Source organism: Crocodylus porosus, unplaced genomic scaffold (genome assembly GCF_001723895.1).
Source record: "Crocodylus porosus isolate Cpor-Errol unplaced genomic scaffold, CroPor_comp1, whole genome shotgun sequence".
NCBI classification, from domain to species: Eukaryota; Metazoa; Chordata; order Crocodylia; family Crocodylidae; genus Crocodylus; species Crocodylus porosus.
In genome coordinates, this window is record NW_017728886.1 from 6,936,338 (window position 1) to 6,953,404 (window position 17,067).

Sequence of the window (17,067 nt, forward strand, 5' to 3'; positions counted from 1 at the left end):
CCCTCTCCTGCTGCACAAGACCTGCACGCAGGGCACCTCCAACTACACCCCCATTTTTTAAGACACTAATGGGCAGAAAAGCAGCAGAGCCAAGCCCAGAGAAACCAAAAAAACCCCCAAAACCAAGCCACCTCCCAGCCCCTGTGTCTTATATACTCTAGGGCTCCAAGCCCTGCCCCCTTTCTCCCTCCCAGAAGACCTTGCAGCCCCGGGCCCTACCTGATAAAAGCAGGTGTGCTGGCTCCTCCTCAGAGGGCTGGTCTCCTTGGGGTGGATTTCAGGGCTGGGGCAGGTAGTGGTTTCTCTTTTTGCTTAGTGCTGGGGCCTCTGCCAGAGGCTGGGGGCTTTGCCATGGCCCTAGCGCAGTCTCCGGCCTCTAGCCCTTCCCTCCAGCCGCAAGATCTTCCCCGCGCCTCGTGCTTGCCGGCCTTGGGCCCTGCCAGTGCAGCCGGCGCTCAGGGGCTGCAGGTGCCGCGGGTCCCAGGTGAGCAGCGGGGCTGGGGCTGGGGCTGGGGCTACCGCTTGGCTAACGAGCTGCCTGGAGGCTGCTTCCCAGCCTGCTGCTCGGGGACCCTGGCTTGCAGGAGCAGCCATGTGGGGCTGTGGGTCTCCCAGCTCGGGGGTATGCTGCACCTGGGGCTGGGTCTTCCCTGCCCTGGGCACCTCTGGGTGGGTGCCATGGGTTGAGGGTCTGTGGGGAAGCCTGCCTTGCTGAGCCTGGGCTGCAGTTAGGCTCGCTAGAGCTGAGCGACCCCTTGGAAAATGCTAGTTCTTTGACTGCAGAAAAGCAATAGAGCAATTCTTTTGCAAAGACCTGGGCAGGCTGTTTCAACACTAGGGCTTTCCTGGTTGATGCGTCTGGGTTGATCCTGCGCATCACGCGGTGCTGCGGTCTCGAGGCAAGGCTGCTGCAGCCCCTGGCTGAGGCTGCCTGGGCTAGACGGTCGGCTTGGCTCCCGAGGGCTAGCAAGCCCAGCCTCGAGCTCTGGAGAGCAAGGCTCCCTGGAGTCTGTGGGGCCTGGCCGAGGCCCCCTGCGCTGTGGCTCTGGGTGGGGGCGCGCTGGCCCGTGGGGGGCCGTGCTAGCGTGCCGGCTCAGCGACTGTGGCTGGTTTCGGCCGCGCGCCGCTCGGGGGCTTGAGCCGGCCCGGCTGATCCCCCCTGCCGTGTGCCCTGTCCCGGGGCTAATCCCCGCGCAGGGAGATGCTGCTTGTGGGGATTAGGGCTCCCCTTGGGGCGTCACGGCTCTAAGCTCCTTGCAGCCAGGTCGGTTGTCTCCTTGTGCCGTGGGCGGCACATGGGCTGCTGAGCCCTTGAGGGGATTTGCACGGGCTGGGGTTGGAGCTGCCTCCTCTCCAGGCTTGTTGCCTGCTGTTGTGGTCTCCGGCAGGGTGGCCCTGGGCACTGCCAGGCTGCAGAAGCCTGGCAGGAAAGCCTGCTTTCTCAAGGGCTTTCTACCCTGGAGCCTCCCCCAGATGCATGACCCCCTCTCCCCACCAAGCCTGGCACCTACCCCTCTGCTCCTCCAGGAAATGGGCAATTTCAGCTTCGTTGCAGAGATCCAGGGAGGGCATGCCTACAAACCAGTGGGGTGCAGAGGAGACAGGGTGCTTGCATGGCCATGGAACAAGGTTACATAGGCGGGGTGGTAGTGGCCAGATAATAAATGAGGATTAGGGTAGATGCAGCCCATAATATTGCAGCAGAGCTGCTTGCAGTCTCTGGTACCAACATCTGGATGGCCTCTTCGTCCCGGGTGATGGTTCAGTACCAGCCTAGTCACTGATCTGATGTGCCAGGGGGGTGCGAATCCAGATGGAGCAGATGCCCCATGTGGGAATGTGCTCTGGAGGCCCAGGGCTCGGGCACGCACGGCCTTCGGCTCAGGGGAGGGTGGAGCTGCAGAAATGCAGAGCAAGCCTAGCTGACCTGCCCAGCAGCCAGGGCTGCAGCTGGGTGCGTGCCCACCTGCGATGGTGGTAAACTGCAAGGCAGCCCCGTGCACCCTGCAAACCTGGCAGCTCTGGCATGGAGGGGGGGAGCTAGCAGGGCTAGCGCTTCTCCAGGCAAACCCAGTGGGGCTGTGGCAAGATCTCAACCTCAGATGGTGTCCTCCAGAAAGACTTAAAGCATCCGGAAAACCCACTCATGCAAAGTGCAGTAAAGGGCAAAAAACCGTGATGTGTACAAGCGCCCCTAGGGCTGGGCTAGGGTCTGCCCCGATCCACTTGCTTGGTCACCTTTGCTGTTGCACATGGCCTGGCTCCTAGTCTGAGCAGGCTGCCCCGTGCAGCAGGGGTGTTTTGAGAGGCTGCAGGACCCCTGGTGCCCCGCCCTAAGCCCAGCTGCTGTAGGTAAGCGAAGAGGGAAGGGCTCTCGTGCCTGCTGTGGCGTCTTGGAGCTGGGCAAGGGCAGCCTCTCGGCTTGCTTATTGGATGCGCTTCCACTAGCTAATGGCTTGCTGGCAGGAATAGCGTCTCGAGGGGCGCGGGGCCATCTCTCCAGCTTCTCGGAAGCAGCCATCCTGCCCAGCCTCTGGGGCCGACTGATCGATCGGTGCTAGCAATGGAAACGCCATCCGCCAGCCTCCGCCCCAGAGGTGGCTGCAGCTGGGTGAGCTGAGATGCTCCTGATCCAGCTGGATCATGGGTAAATAAAGGTGCCACTTGCTCATCCAAGACCTTGTTTGTCTAATTGAGTGCCTTTCCAGTAGCAAGACAGTGGCTTAAGGGCGTGTAGCTGTTGGCTGCTCCCCTGCTGTCCATATGCCTCCATGGTGCCTCAGTTTCCCTCATGTCATCCTTTGCTGTTCTCGCTCAACCCTGGCTTGGATAAGCGGAGTTGCCAGTAGCTTCTAATCACGTGGGTTTTCTAGAGAGCAAATCCCTGTGTTGAAGGCCCTGGGCAGACCCCAGCTGTGCTAGTATTAAATTATACTGGGATAAGCGGTGTGCGGCCAGTCTGTCTGCTCCCATCATGGTATCAGAAGAGCTGACCCGCTGTAACTTGAAACCCCAATGAAGCCAGGGCTAGGGTTGCAAGGGGTAGCTAGCCAGGTAAGGGCCGGGTGCCAGCAGCTGTTCCCCTTCCCCCTTTGAAAACAGTGGCGTGGGACGGACCCCTGTGGCTTGCACAGCTCCTTCCCATCATGTGGACAGAGCAAGGAAGCTCAGGGTGTTGCTATTTGAATGCCTAATAATTGCAATAACTGAACCTTGTAAAGTTGGGGGGGGCCTTGCCCCTCTGCTCGGGGTCAGACCAACCCTGCATTTGGGGTCGAAGGCATGTTATCCCCTGGTCAGATGGGTATGGACTGGGGGGGTTACCCTCCTTTGTGGTGGGGGCACGGCCCTCTTCCTTGGATCTCTCCTGTATATTAACAACTTCTTGTGAAAGCAAGACGCTGCGGCAGGGTCGGATGTGATGCCTGGTGCTGTGTTGGGGCCGGTGGTGGTTTTATGAAGAGTTTTCAGATGATGGATTTGTCTGGGATGGTTTGGACAGGGCTAATCCTGCCTCGGGCAGGGGTTGGACTAGATGTGACCCACAGAGGTCCCATCCGGCCCCACTTCTCTCTGGGGATCCCAGGAGCCAATGAACTACACACTAGGGAGCTCCAGTGTTGGAGGGTGTCTGGTGGTTTTTCTCCCCTGGGTTTCCGGGGTTTGGCCACGTAGGGCCAGGAAGCAATGTGTTGTGCTGCTTTGGGGGCTGGGGTTTGGGTGGCTTTTTCATTTAATTATTTATCTTTCCTTCAGAGGCACTGGGTGCTGGCTGGAGATGCACTGGCCCAACCCAGCTGCCTTTTGCTGGGCCTTGATCCCAGAAGGACTTGCCCCTCTGCTCGGGGTCAGAGCGACATTGCATTGGGATCAGGAAGAAATTTCCCCCCTGGTCCCATGAGGATGGGTGGGGTGGTGGGGCTTACCTTCCTCTGTAGGGGCCTGGCATCTCTTGGGTACGTTTGAACACCCGTTACAGCGTCGGGGCACTGCCAGCCCTTGTCGCCCTGCTTTACCTGTGCCAGGTTTGGGGCTTTCAGCGTCGTGGCGCACTCGTGCAGCGGGGTTGACGGCAGGTGATCACGGGCTTGGATGGGGACAGTCCTGGGGGCTGACTTCGATGCGACCTCCTGAAAGCCCTGCCAGCCCGACCAGTCTATGATCCCGTGAACAAGAAACCTTCTCTTCCCGTCCCGAACGGTCCTGTAGCATCTCTCTCTCGCCTCCGAGGGTGCCGCCGAAAGGGGGCACGTTTTAACCATGGGACACGGTGGCGAGGTCTCGTACACGGCTCCAGCTCCTCCCTCCGGTGCTGCAGCATCACGGGCTTCCTCTCCCTCGGGAAAGCACTTGGGTACCCTCGCCCCAGGTCTCTGCTGAGCTGCCAAGACGGGGTCTACCCTCCCGGGAGGCTGCTGCAAATGCACTTGCATTTGGACTTGAATCTGGCGGGGCCAGACACGGGCAGAGCGCCACCCCGGCTCTTGCCCACAGTGATGCAACCTGGCCTGCCACTAGTCCAGGGGCCTGAGCACCTCCCCTCGGGCAGGGGGCTGCTAGGGGGGCCCGCAGACCCTGGTGAACAGAGCGGGAGCCCGGGGAGGAAGCTGGGCTGCGGGAACAAAGGCGATGCCTGTTCTGCATTTTGTGGGTCAGTGTCCACAGAAGGTGGCCTGGTCCCTTCGGGTGCACGTGGACACGGACCGAGCCTTTGAGGCCTCACAATGCTGCCCTCCATCACGTGGCGGTATTTTTTTTTCCCCCCACCCCCTCATGAATAGTTGGCTGCAAACTGCTGAAGTGAACAGCTTGCGAACAAAGGCGGGAGCCTGTTTGTATGAACTCCTGGGAAAGCCTGTGAATAGATCCCAGCTGCTAATTTGCAGGGCAGCAAGGGCTAGAAACCTCAGCAAACGATGCCTACCCCCAGCCTCCTTATGTAAAGACGGGGGGCGGGGGGCAGCACAGGCATGAAGATTTTTGGCCGGTGTTTCGCAAACAAAACAACCATCTCTTGCCCATCTCGTCACGGCTCTCCAACACTTAATTTGAGCATTTATACAGTTTTCCAGCACTATCGGTTACCAGGAAGAGTCTGTGCTGACTGATTTCACGTACGTCCTTGCATACAACCCCCTGCCCCTAAATATAATGCACTTTTCTTTTTTTTCCCCCCTTCCTTCTGCCTTTCGAAAACAAGATTTAGCCAGTTTATGGCTGCCTAGAGCGGGGACGGAGCCTAATCTTCAGCTGATTTCCCCCTCCCTTCTGTGCATAACTAAAGCTGAGTCCCTAGCTGCTGCTGCAGACTGGTCTCCATGGGTGGATCTGGCTTTGAGAAGCGCTCAAGAGGCTGTGAAGCGGAGACCAGGAGCAGCTAGCAGACGGCCAAATTGCCCTAAGGAAGGTTTTGCCAGTCCAGCTAACATCAAGTCCATTAGAGAAGCACAACGAACCATTAAATCCATGGCCTCGTTGGGCTGCCTGAGCAGTAGCACCACAGCTGCCGCCCTATGGAGCAGGATCCCACTAGGCTGCTTCTGACGGTGGGCAGAAAACCTAGTATGCCCTCCGTTTTGGGGGTCCTGTTTCTTTTTTTGGGGGGGTGAGGCGAGAAGGTGCATGTTATATGTGAGGAAAATATAGCAGCAGCCATGTTTGACCTTGCTGTGGGCGCTGGAGACCTTCCGAAACAAATCGGGTTGTGCCTTTCCTGCCTTCAGCGCGGTGCCTTGGTTTGGTAGCTCTTGTTCAGGAGACGTATGAAGCGACTTCTTCTGGTGCAGAGGACAGGCTTTGTCCTGCAAATCCCTGCCTGGGCGAGAATAGCGCTGCATCAGGGCCTGGGTCCCTGGCCTTGCTTCCCGGGGGCCAGGCTCCCCAGAGAGGCGGTGCAGTCCCAATCCTCGGAGGGGTTTAAGACCCGGGCAGACAAAGCCCTGGCTGGGGTGATGCAGTTGGGGCTGGTCCTGCTTGGAGCAGGGGGTTGGACTGGATGTGATCTCCTGAGGTCCCTTCAACCCTCCCTGTCTGTGATTCGGTAGCTCTGCATAGCTCTGGGTTTCCAAATCCAGATGTGGCTGGCACAGCCTGCATGCGTGCGGCCTCAGCTTGCCAGCCGGGCCGTGGGAGTCCAGACCGGGCTGGTTCCCAGTGCAGGGGGACGGCTGGGGATACTGGCTCCAGGCAGGGGGCCCTTGATGTCGTGGTGGACGAGCTCTGCCGGCCCAGGGTGAGGGAGGGAAGGCGACTTGGAGATGAAGCGACTGGGTAGGGGCGGGCCTCTTGTAGGAGGGGGTGACACCGCCACGGGCCGCCCTGGAGCTGGGAAGCCTCTGGAGGGGCTCCGTGGTCTCCAGTGCCAGTCTGGGGGAGGTGGGGCTGACTTGGACTTGTGCATGGAGCAGGTGCACAGTGGAGACCTCTCCTTCCCCGTGCACGCCGTGGCACAGTGCCGGTGCACCGGGGCTCGTGAGCCCCGGCGGGGGGGGCAGGGTTAATGCCTTAATCGGAGCCTTAATCATGCTGGGAAAGTCGTGGCAAGCCTGTAAGTCGCTGCAAGCCAAGGAGACTTGGCCCCCTACGCGGCAGCCTGCTGGACTCACGGCTCCTTCTGCTCTCTCCCCAGATGGATCCGGCCACGCGTCCTGCGCCTCCACCCCCGGCGAGGACGCGGTGCCCCCCAAGGCCATGACGCCCCTGCAGGCCTCCCCGACAGCCGACTCCGATTGTACGCCCCGTGGCACCATGGACCCCGGCGTCCTGGCCTTCCTGCCGGCCAAGAAAGAGGACCGGCCGCAGCCCGAAGGCGCCAGCTGCGACGCCGCGGTCGGTGGCAGCACGGCCGGCTTGGCTGCCCTGACCGAGTGTGGCCAGGTCCTCCTGGAGACGCCCCCCAAAATGTGTCTGGCCCCCAAGGGCTTGCAGGAGGCGCTGGCCCTGGACATGCCTGACACTCGGATAGTGATGGGCGAGGAGACGCGATGCAGCAGCGAGGAGGAGGAGGAGGCCGGTGCGGAGCTGCAGGGCTTGCTAACGGGCGCCAAGGCCGAGGAGGTGGCCGCGGCCGGCGGGGAGTCGAGCGACCAGGAAGACCCCGGCTCGGAGGCGGCTGGGAAGCTCCCGCCCCAGGCGACGCCGGCAGACTGTCCCAGCCCCGTGCCAAAAGCCTCGGCTCGCGGCCCCGCGTGCGCCAGCCAGGAGACGGGCGAGCTCGGCGAGGAGCTCGCGGACGTGCCGCTTTCTCAGGGTGAAACCACGGCTGATGTGCCTTCCCCGTTCCCCGCGCCTGCCAAAGACCCCCCTGACGAGGTGGCCGGAGCAGAGCTCCCGCAGGCCAAGCCCGCCGGCGGCCTGGACCCCGACCTCTACTTCACGGCCCCCTCCACGCCGATCAAGACGGTGTTTTCCCACCTCAAGCACCACCCTTACGCCAGGGACAGCCTGAGCGAGGAGCAGAACGACATGGAGAACGAGGGGCTCTGCTCGCCGCCCACCTCCCCCTCGGGCTCCTACATCACGGCCGAGGGGGGCAGCTGGGCTTCCTCGGGCACCTCCAGCACGTCCCCGTCGTGCTCCCCCAACTTGATGGCCGAGTCGGAAGCCATGGAGACCCCCGCGGTCTACGGGGAGTCGCTGGAGGAGCCGGCGAGGTTCCCCACGAGCTCCTGCCGGTCCCCCGAGGAGGAGGAAGAGGAGGGGGACGTGACTTTTGATAGACTTTCATCCAGAAATGCAGCTCCCCTCTCGCTGCCGGCTGAGGAGGAGGAGGAGGAGGAAGCTGAGACTCAAACCACCCCAGAAGAAGAAGAAGAAGAGTGGGACTCTGAAACTGCTACCTCTGTCGCCCAGGTCCCCTCCAAGTTGCAGCTGGAGATGTCAGGCAAGCGGCTTGTGGCTGAGGAAAAAGCCTTCGACTTGCCTGGGCCCGAAATGCAGCCCCTGGAAGTGGACATCCTCACTCTGGGCCGCGAGGGTGCCAGGCCTGCCAGCGAGGAGCCCGCGGCAGGCAGCTGCTCGCCCCTGGCTCTCCCCGGGCTGCACTCGGAGTCCAGCTGCTCCTCCGAGGCGGAGACGCCCAGCAGCCTGCAGGCAGAGACCACGGCCTCCTCGGCCGAGCTGCCGTCGGACTTCACGGAGAGCACGGACAACGACCACATGATCCCCGCCGTGCTGCTGCCCTTCCGCGGCAGCCTCCTCTTCGAGGCGGAGTCCGTGGAGATCACGCTCTTCCCGCAGGGCGAGGTGGCGGAGAACGACGTGGTGTACGGGGTGGAGGACGACGACAGCACCTCGGCCTCCTTCCTGCACTCGCTCTCGGAGACCTCCATCAACGAGGGCGTGGACGAGTCCTTCGCCTACCAGGACGACACGTCCCAGTCCTCGGACTCGGCCTCCTACAACGGCGAGGAGGACGAGAAGCTGTACAGCACGGAGCAGTACGCCGTGGTGACCGACCCCGCGCGGGAGCCCGGGAAGCCGCCCGCCCCGGAGGACTCTGAGAGGGGCTCTTCCCCGTCGGGCAGCGAGAGCGAGATGGAGACCTCCTCCGACGCCTCGGACACGGACGAGGAGCCCGCGGCCTTCCCGGCGCTGGACCCGGAGCCGAGCGGGCTGCACCCCGCGGCCATAGAGCTGCAACTGGAGGGCGACGAGGTGGAAGGGCCGGCAGAGGGCGAGGGGGAGAGGCCGCCATCGGTCCCCAGCAAGGACTCTCCCGAGTTGATCGCGGTGCTCGCGCCCGTCGCTGACCTGAAAGCAGCCGAGGAGTCTTTGGAGACTGTGAACCTGTCTCCGAGACCAGCCAGCGCCGTGGGCCCGGAGGAGCCACCTCCACAGACCAAATCGGACGGGGCGGACGACTCCCAGGCCGAAATGGGTTCCTCTTCCGAGAGCTCCCTGGGACAACAGTCCTCGCTGTCCGACATGCAAGAGGCCCTGGAGAAAGGGCTCCCCAGCGCCGGAGAGTGCCTGATTGCCTGCTTCGACACGGACGAGGAGGCCGAGTCCTTCCCTGGCCTGGAGAGCGCGGAGCCAGGGGGCCAGCTGGCTCCAGCTGAGCTGTGGGAGGAAGAGGAGCCAGCGCCTGCTGCCGGGCAAGCCGACGATGCACCCGCAGTCGACATCGGTGCCCGGCTGAGGGAGTCTGAAGCCCGGCTGCTGGAGCTCCTGGACCAAGACGGCACCTCCCTGGCAGGCACGAGGCAGTCGCCGGAGCCTGGCAAGGATGAAGGCCCCTTCCAGGCTCTGCTGGGAGCCTCCGAGGCGGAGGTCTTGGAGCAGCCCGAAGTATCCCGAGCTGACCACGAGCCATCGGGCGACAGCCCGGCTACCTTCTCCTCCGAGGAGCTGGAGGAGGCCTCGTCTCTAGACCAGGTCAACAACAACGAGGAACATGGGGAGCTGTTCGCGACAGCCGAGCCGGATTCCCAGCCGCCTCTGGCTCCGGACGCCGCGCAGCCCCACGCAACCCCCAGCAGCCAGAGCGACCCTGTGGCCGTGCTTGAGCCGGCCCTTCCTCCGGGGGAGCTGGCGGAAACCCCGACCTTGGACCTCCGCGCCATGCAGAAGGGGCTGCAGGAGCTGCAGAGGCAGGTGGAGGGCGGCGACGCTTTCCTGCGGTTGCTCGGGAGCGGGCTGCCACGCCTGAACTCGGAGCAAGAGATCGAGAAGTACGTGAGGAGCTACTTCAGCACGGCCCAGTTCTCCCCGGCTGCCTCAAATGGCACCGAGCCGGGGCAAGAAGCCGTGAACCCGGAGCAGGACCGGGATGCCCCCACCTTGCTTGGGCTGTGCTCGGAGCCAGGAGAGACCAAAGATGCCGCCTCGAGAGGACCTCCCTTCTCTGCCTTGCCTGGCAACCAGGTGCCTGATGCCAACGGCAGCCTGGACCTCGAGCCGAGCGGAGAGGAGGAGCGGACGGTGGGAGCGGATGAGGCGTCTGACCCTCCCATAGGACCGAAGCGCAGCGCCTCGCCGGCCCCTGCAGTGGGAGAGCTCCACCCGGCGGAGGGCGAGCCTGTGGACGTGACTGGGCTGGAAGCAGTGGATGCGGGGGCTGGCCACGATCTGGCAGCCAGCTCTGGCTTCTCTGCCTCGGGAAGTGAGGAAACCAGCCAGACGGACTCGGTTTCTGCAGAGGCTTGCCCCCCGGTGCCTGGAGACCCACACCCCACAGATGACTCCTCTGCCCCAGGGCAAGCACTGCAGATGCCGGACGCTGGCAGCCTAGAGATGGACATCCCTGACACCAGGGACGGCACCAGGAGCCCGCCAGGAGCCCTCGGTGAGCATGAGCCCAGCACCGAAGACGACCTATCGCTGTCGGACCAAGACCTGTCTCTCTCCATGAGCTCAAATGAAGCCCTCAAAGGGGCACCAGGGCACGTGGAGACCCCAGAGAGAGGAGCTGTGGCTGGTCCTGGAGACCTCCCTGACGGAGAGAGATCTCTGCCCCAGGAGCCGGCTGAGGATGACTCCCGGCTCCCGGAGCCTCTGGAAGAAGAGGTTGCTCCAGACGTGGAGCCGGGGCAGGAGGAGAGCGAGAGCCTCAGCAATGCCCCCGAGGATGAAGAGCCGTGCTCAGAAGCTGCCTCCGAAGGGGTCTGCCTCACGGACGAGGAGCAGGAGGGCGAGGCTGTGCCCCCAGAGGCGCCCTGGGAGGCTTTGGAAGGAGGAGATGCCGCATCGGAGGGGGGCTCCTCAGCCTTCAGTGACGACCTGCCCAGCGAGGACTCCCTGGAGGGTGGGCAGAGCCCGGGCCCTGCAGCTCCCCATGTGGGGGCTGGCGAAGCGCCTGCCCCGGGCAGCCCACGGGAGGAGTCGGACGTGACGGCGTCCTCCAAGGAGTCGTCCCCAGAGCCCCTGGACACCTCTCAGTCCTGTGCCCACACGGACTCCAGCTTCTTCACCGCCCCTGAGGAGAGCACTGGGGACAGCGCAGGTGAGAGCACCTTGCTGGCCCCGTGGCACGAGGAGACGCTGCTCACCGACGCCTCCCTCCCGGCGGCGCTGGAACCGGAGTGCGCGCAAGGCAGCGCGGCCTCCCCCCGGCCCTGCCGCGGCCTGTCGGAGGAGCCTAGCGCCTCTCCCGAGCCCTGCCTGGCTGTGAGCTTGCACTACTCTGCCCTCCGACCGGCCCCGCGTGCCGCAGGCATGGAGCGCGTCTGGCTGAGAGCCTCCGCCCTGGCACCTGGCGAGCTCCCACTCCCACTGCTGTTCACGGCTTCGGAGCGGGAGATCTACCTAGGGGAGCAGCCCCTTGCAGACACCGGAGCCCCCAGCCCAGAGCATCCCGGGATGATGGAGGTGGAGGGAGATGATGTCGTGGAGGCCGAAGCCGGGCCCCGCCCCCCTAGTGCCTTGCTGCAGGACCCGGCCGTGCTGGCAGCCTCCCGGAGGCTGGAGGAGCGGGAGCAGATCAGCAGCATGCTGCAGGGCTCCTTCGGGGACCTGAGGCCTTCGCCGCGGAGACCCTTGGCCGAGAGCAGCCTGCTGGTGACGGAGGCGCAGGGTGTCCTTGCCAGCCTGAAGCAGGAGGCTTTCGAGAGCTCTTCTGGCAGCTCCACCCCGGTCTCCCTGGAGGCTGCTGAAACCCAGGAAGAGGCGTTGGAGGCCACGGGCCCTTATCCCGCCCCGGAGAGCATGGCTGTGGAGGATGCAGCTGCCGCCCAGGTCCCCGAGGAGAGCATCCCAACCCACGAGGAGCTGGAGAGTGTCCCTGGAGCTCTGCCTGGGCCCCTGGAGCCAGCTGAGGAAGCAGCTGGCAGCGAGTTGGTGATGGCACCGGAGGAGCAGCCGGTGGAGGAAGACTCCTCACTGCCCAGCGAGGCCCCCTCCGAGGATGAAGCGACTCGGGAGACCCCGCATGAGGCCCCGGAGGAGTCGATGGAGCTGGAGGGCGGGAAGGGGCTGGAGGAGGCCGATGGAGCCCAGGCCCCCCCTGAGCCTGCCCCACCAGGGCAGCTGCTCGTGGAAGACCAGGAAGCCCAGCCGAGCCGAAGGCCCCCGGATGCAGTCGCACACCCGGGAGAGGAGGAGAAGCCCCTGAGCCCCGATGCACCCAGCCCGACACCGCTGGACCGCTCCGCGGAGCCCGCAGCCGACTCCCAGCCGCCCCGGTCTCCGTCGCTGGAGCCTTGCCCAAGTCCTGCCGCAGCCCCCGGGGCCGAAGCGGAGGAAGCAACGGAGGAGGCAGCAGCCGCCGAGTCTGCCCCAGAGCCTTGCCCCAGCCTGGCACCTGCCCCCCTGCAGCCGAGCAGGCTGGAGCCTGCGGCACCTGAGCCTCGTGCCACGGAGACGCAGGAGCCCTGCTCCCCGCCGCCGGCCGCTCCCCTCCTGCCAGCCCAGCTGGTCTCGCCGGAGCCGGAGCCGGAGCCGTGCCCCAGCCCAGCCCAGCCTGCCTCCCCCGGAGCCGCCAGCCAGGAGCCTCCTGGTCCCCCGTGCTCCCAACTCATCCAAGTGCCTCCCGCCCTCCTGTCTTCGCCGCCTTGCTCCAACGAGCGTCTGCAGGGCCTGCGGGACACCTCGGGGCTCCCCGTGGCCGAAGCCGGCTTGGCTGCGCGGGACGACCAGCCTGCACCGCCGGACTCCAGGAAGCGCTTGGAAGGTACCGCTTTTACCCCCAGCCTGTGCCAGCCCCCTCGCGTGGGCCGTGCCTGCCTTTGCACCCGATGTGGGCAACTGGCACCGCGGCTTCCTCCAGCCCCCATGAGCCAGGGTTGGCTGGTGCCCCCGTACCCCTCTGGGGCCACTCGAGACCACCGCTCTGCTCCCCCCAGCTCGCTGACGGGGGGCTCGGCTCTCCTAGCCGGTTTCCAGTCGGGCAAGCCCTGTTCTGCACGGGTCTCTGACCCGTCCCAGCCAGTGTCGTCAGGGGCCTCCTCTTCCACCCCAGACAGCTGCATTTTGGGCTACGGGGCTATTGCAAAGGCCGTGCAGCTGCTCGGGCCGGGCGACCCTCCGCCCCAGCCCCACGTGGCTCGAGACCTTGCACTTGCTCGAAGATGCGCCTGCATCTCCCCCACGGCCAACGACCCCGTCCTTGGCCAGCCTGGGGGGTTCAGCCTGGACTTGGCCGCTGGGGTTGTCCCGCCCCTGGCTGGCTTGCTGAGGGCTGAGGACAAAGCCTGGGGGGGCTAAAGGTGGTGGCAGGACGCCCCTGACTGCAGCTCCCCCTTCTCCTGCAGCGCTCGAGAGCCTGGTGCCGCCGGTCCCGGCCAAGGACAAGCCGCCCAGCAGCAAGGACGCCCGCGGCAGGCGCCCGGGCCCGGGCGGCAAGGAGCCCCGGGGCAAGGAGGTGGCGCCAGCAGAGGAGAGGCGAGCTCCCCGCAGTGCCGCACCCTCCGAGTCCAGCTCGTCCAGCGAGGGGGAGCTGCCCTACCGCTGCCCTGAGATCGAGAGCCTGCGCGAGGCGGCCGGCATTGCGATGCTAGAAGACAAGAAGCCGCTGGCAGTGCCCAGGGGCCGCGAAGCCAACCACAAAGGTGGGGGAGCCGGGAGGGGGCTCGCTGCTCTTGCAGGGCCCACGGGATGGGGGAGCATCCTCTCTTCCCCAGGCGGTGGGCTGATCTCTGCCCCGAGCCTCTTGGACCGGGCCAGGTGGGGCCTGGCCTGACCGCAGGGGGCCGGGTGAAGCGCTCGGTTGTTGTCCCCTGCAAGAGACTAAACCGGGGTCTCCGCTCTCCTGGGTCCCGGGTCCCCGCTGGCCTGGGTGGCGCTAGCCTCGCTGCTTTGCCCCATCGCCTGAGCTCCGGCCGTGGGCAGGTGGTGCCTAGAGCCGCGTGGCTGCACCCTTGGGGTGGGGGAGGGAGTACCGGGAGCCCCGGGGCTGGGTCCAGGTCCAGGTCCCCAGGGAGCCCTTGGCCACCACAGTCCCCTTGCTTCCCCAGGGTCCTGCAACGACTCGGAGAGCAACGAGGAGTCCATCCCTGAGCTGGAGGAGCCGGACATCTCGGAGCCCCGGACGGTGCAGACTCAGGTACCGCCGGGCGCCGGCCCCGGCTGGCGAGGTCCCTCCTTAGCTGCACCCTGCGATAGCCCAGAGGTGGTCTCGCCGTCCTCTTGCCTCAGGCTGGAGGGGAGGGAAGGGGCTCCCTGGGGCTATATTGGACCCTGCCTGGCCCGTAGAGGGCGAAACCCTTCCCCTAGAGGTGGCCGAAACTCCCCTGGCTAGCGGGGGCAGCCCAAGCCCCTGGGGTGCAGCTGCCCCGGGACGTCCCTGCACAGACGGGCCATGCCCCGGTGGGGCAGGGAGCCTGGGGTAATGGGAGGAGGCAGAGGCAGGTCTCTGGCGCCAGGGGATGGAGCTGCTCTCTCACGGGGGCTGTGTCCCGCAGGCCCAGCTCACACACTCGATGGGCACCGGGGAGGAGACCATCAGCAAAGCCAAGCAGAGCCGCAGCGAGAAGAAAGCCCGGAAGGTCAGTGCCGAGGCTGGGGGCAGGGGAGGGTCCTCCGGAGCTGGGTCGAGGTCCACCCCACCCTGGCAGCTGCTTTTGGGGGACAGGCGCCGTGGCCACCCGGGGTGGGAGAGGGCAGCCTGGCACGATGCTGGATCCGGGCACTAGAGCTGATGGAAGACCCCATGGCCGGGGCAGGGCTGGCCCCACTCCCGGGGCTGTCCCGGCGTGGGCACGGCCCACGGCACACGGGAGCAGGAGGCCCTGGTGCGATGCCCCATGGCTCGGTGTCCCCACAGGCCATGTCCAAACTGGGGCTGCGGCAGATCCACGGCGTCACCCGCATCACCATCCGCAAGTCCAAGAACATCCTCTTTGTCATCACCAAGCCCGACGTGTTCAAGAGCCCTGCCTCCGACATCTACATCGTCTTCGGGGAGGCCAAGGTGAGCTGGAGCTGGGGCAGAGCCCTGTGGGCCACGCTGGCGGGAGGAAGCGCGTGGCCTGCCCGGGAGCTCCCGCCGACCTTCCCCGCTGCTCCCGGCCTGGCACCAGTTGTGCCAAGGAGGCTGCTTGCGAATCGCGTGGGGGCAGGCGCAGGGTGTGTGGGGCTGAGCCCCAAATAAAGCCAGCTCTGCTCTGACGCTAGCAACAGAGGACGGCTCGGCTTTTTTGCACCTGCAGGTTCAATGCCTTCAGGTCGTGCTGGCTAGCAGCTGCTTCCTCACCCCCTGACACCCATCTCCTGCTCTTTTCCGCCCCGCTCCCCTTTGCAGATCGAGGACCTGTCGCAGCAAGTGCACAAGGCAGCGGCTGAGAAGTTCAAGGTGCCCATGGAGCACTCGCCCCTGATCACGGAGACGGCCCCCACCCTCACCATCAAGGAGGAGAGCGAGGAAGAGGAGGAGGTGGGAGCCTGGGTGGGGGTGGCCTGACATGGTCCCTGCACTGTAGCCTGGTGGGGGCTCGCTGTGCTCGTCCTTCTCCCCCAGATGTGTCACCAGCCTTTGCTTTAGCCCTGGCTTCCAGCTTCCTGCCCATCTGGGGTGGGGGCAAGGACTCATTCGGGCCTCTGGGATCCAGGCAGACCACTGGGACTGGTCCCTTCTGGGTGGGGGGGATGCCCCAGGACCTGTGATCAGGGCGGGGGGAGATCCTCCCCCCACCCCAGCGGTGCTGGAGCTGGGCGAGAGCGTGACCCCTTCCCTTCCCTCCCCGCGGCAGGTGGATGAGACGGGGCTGGAGGTGCGGGACATCGAGCTGGTGATGGCCCAGGCCAACGTGTCGCGACCCAAGGCCGTGCGGGCGCTGAGACACAACAACAATGACATCGTCAACGCCATCATGGTAAGGGCAGGGGCTGGCAGGGGGCAGGGGTGACTCACGGCTCGCTGCCCAGGATGGTATCCTTGGCCCCATTCCCTAGAGAGGGAAACTGAGGCAGGGAAGGCCTCCAGGTGTGGGGCCCCTGCAGCCGCCTGAGCCTCTGGCCTCTCCTACAGGAGCTGACGATGTAGTGGCGGTGGCACCACGCCCTGTATAGCTGCACAGTTCCTCCTCCTCGTCCTCCGCGAGCCGCCCCCGCTGCTCCAGAGCCGCACGCGCTGCCCGGTCCAGTCCGGCCGCCTCTGCCCTGCTGCTCAATAAACGGCCTCGTGTATCACTCCAATGCAAATCGCCTCCCTCTGCTCTCTGGGCGCCGTGGGGAGCAGGGCTGGGCGCGGCTGGCGCTTCCTCCTGTACCGGCAGCGACCTGCCTTGCTCCAGGGGCTTTGGCTGGGTTGAGCCGCAGTGCTGGAGCAGGGCCAGAGCTGTGGGTTGGCAGGACGGGACCCATTGCTGCCCCGGGCTCGGGGCAGGGCTGGTGCATGACCCCACTTGCTCCCTGCCACGTGCTCGAGGCACCGCTTCCACCGGGCTGGCCAGCTCCAGCTCTGAGCTGCACAAGCTGCCTCTGGCAATTTGGGGAGGGCAGGGATGGTGCTGATGTGGCTCCCAGGTGGTGCTGAACCCACAGCGGGGTGCCGGAGCCTGCTGCAGGCAAGACTGCACGGATCCCTGTAGCAGCTGGCCTGGGCCCGTCTCCCGCTGCAAGCGTTCAAGCCACAAGAAGCACAGGCCTGCGTCCCGGTGCAATGAGCTGGGGGGACCCGGAGGTAGGGGCGCACTCTGGGCACTTGCTCAGCCCCATCTTCATCTCGGGAGCTGCTCTGGCCGTGCTGGAGCTCGCCCCCGGGCAGATGGGGAGAGGCGAGGTAGAGGGCCTGGGAGCCGGGGTGGGTGGGGAGGCAAGGACGGGGCCCGGCTGCTCCATGCCCAGGCGTCCGTGGGAGCTGGTTGTTGGAGGCAGAGGTGAGTACAGAGCCCAGCTCCTGCCCCAGGGGTGTGTGGCTCCTTCCTGCCCTGCGCCCCTCCTCCCTGCACCTGGGGCTGCGTGTTTCCCACTTGGGTTCTGGCTGCTGAGGGTACCCCCTCCTGCTGGCTGCTGTGTCCTGGGACGGGACCTCCTGGGCAAGGCCAGGTGGGGCTGGGCACGTGTGGGAGGGCAGCTGGCATAGGGGTCCTGGCCTGGCATACATTTCATAGACATCAGGGCTGGAAGGGACCTCGGGAGATCGAGTCCAGCCCCACACCCAAAGGGCAGGAAGTCAGCTGGGGTCATAGGATC

At 65.2% G+C, this 17,067-nt stretch overlaps 1 protein-coding gene across 1 annotated transcript; it reads left to right on the plus strand.

Annotated features, from left to right (window-relative positions):
* The first annotated feature begins 450 nt into the window (after positions 1-450).
* On the plus strand, positions 451-16,068 carry LOC109306475 (NAC-alpha domain-containing protein 1-like). Its single transcript, XM_019529852.1, has 9 exons — positions 451-484; positions 6,629-12,607; positions 13,188-13,484; positions 13,890-13,978; positions 14,337-14,420; positions 14,699-14,845; positions 15,176-15,307; positions 15,624-15,746; positions 15,902-16,068. The coding sequence occupies exons 2-9, from the start codon at positions 6,691-6,693 to the stop codon at positions 15,914-15,916; spliced, it is 6,804 nt and encodes a 2,267-aa protein (XP_019385397.1). The 5' UTR covers positions 451-484; positions 6,629-6,690; the 3' UTR covers positions 15,917-16,068.
* Positions 16,069-17,067: the final 999 nt, after the last annotated feature.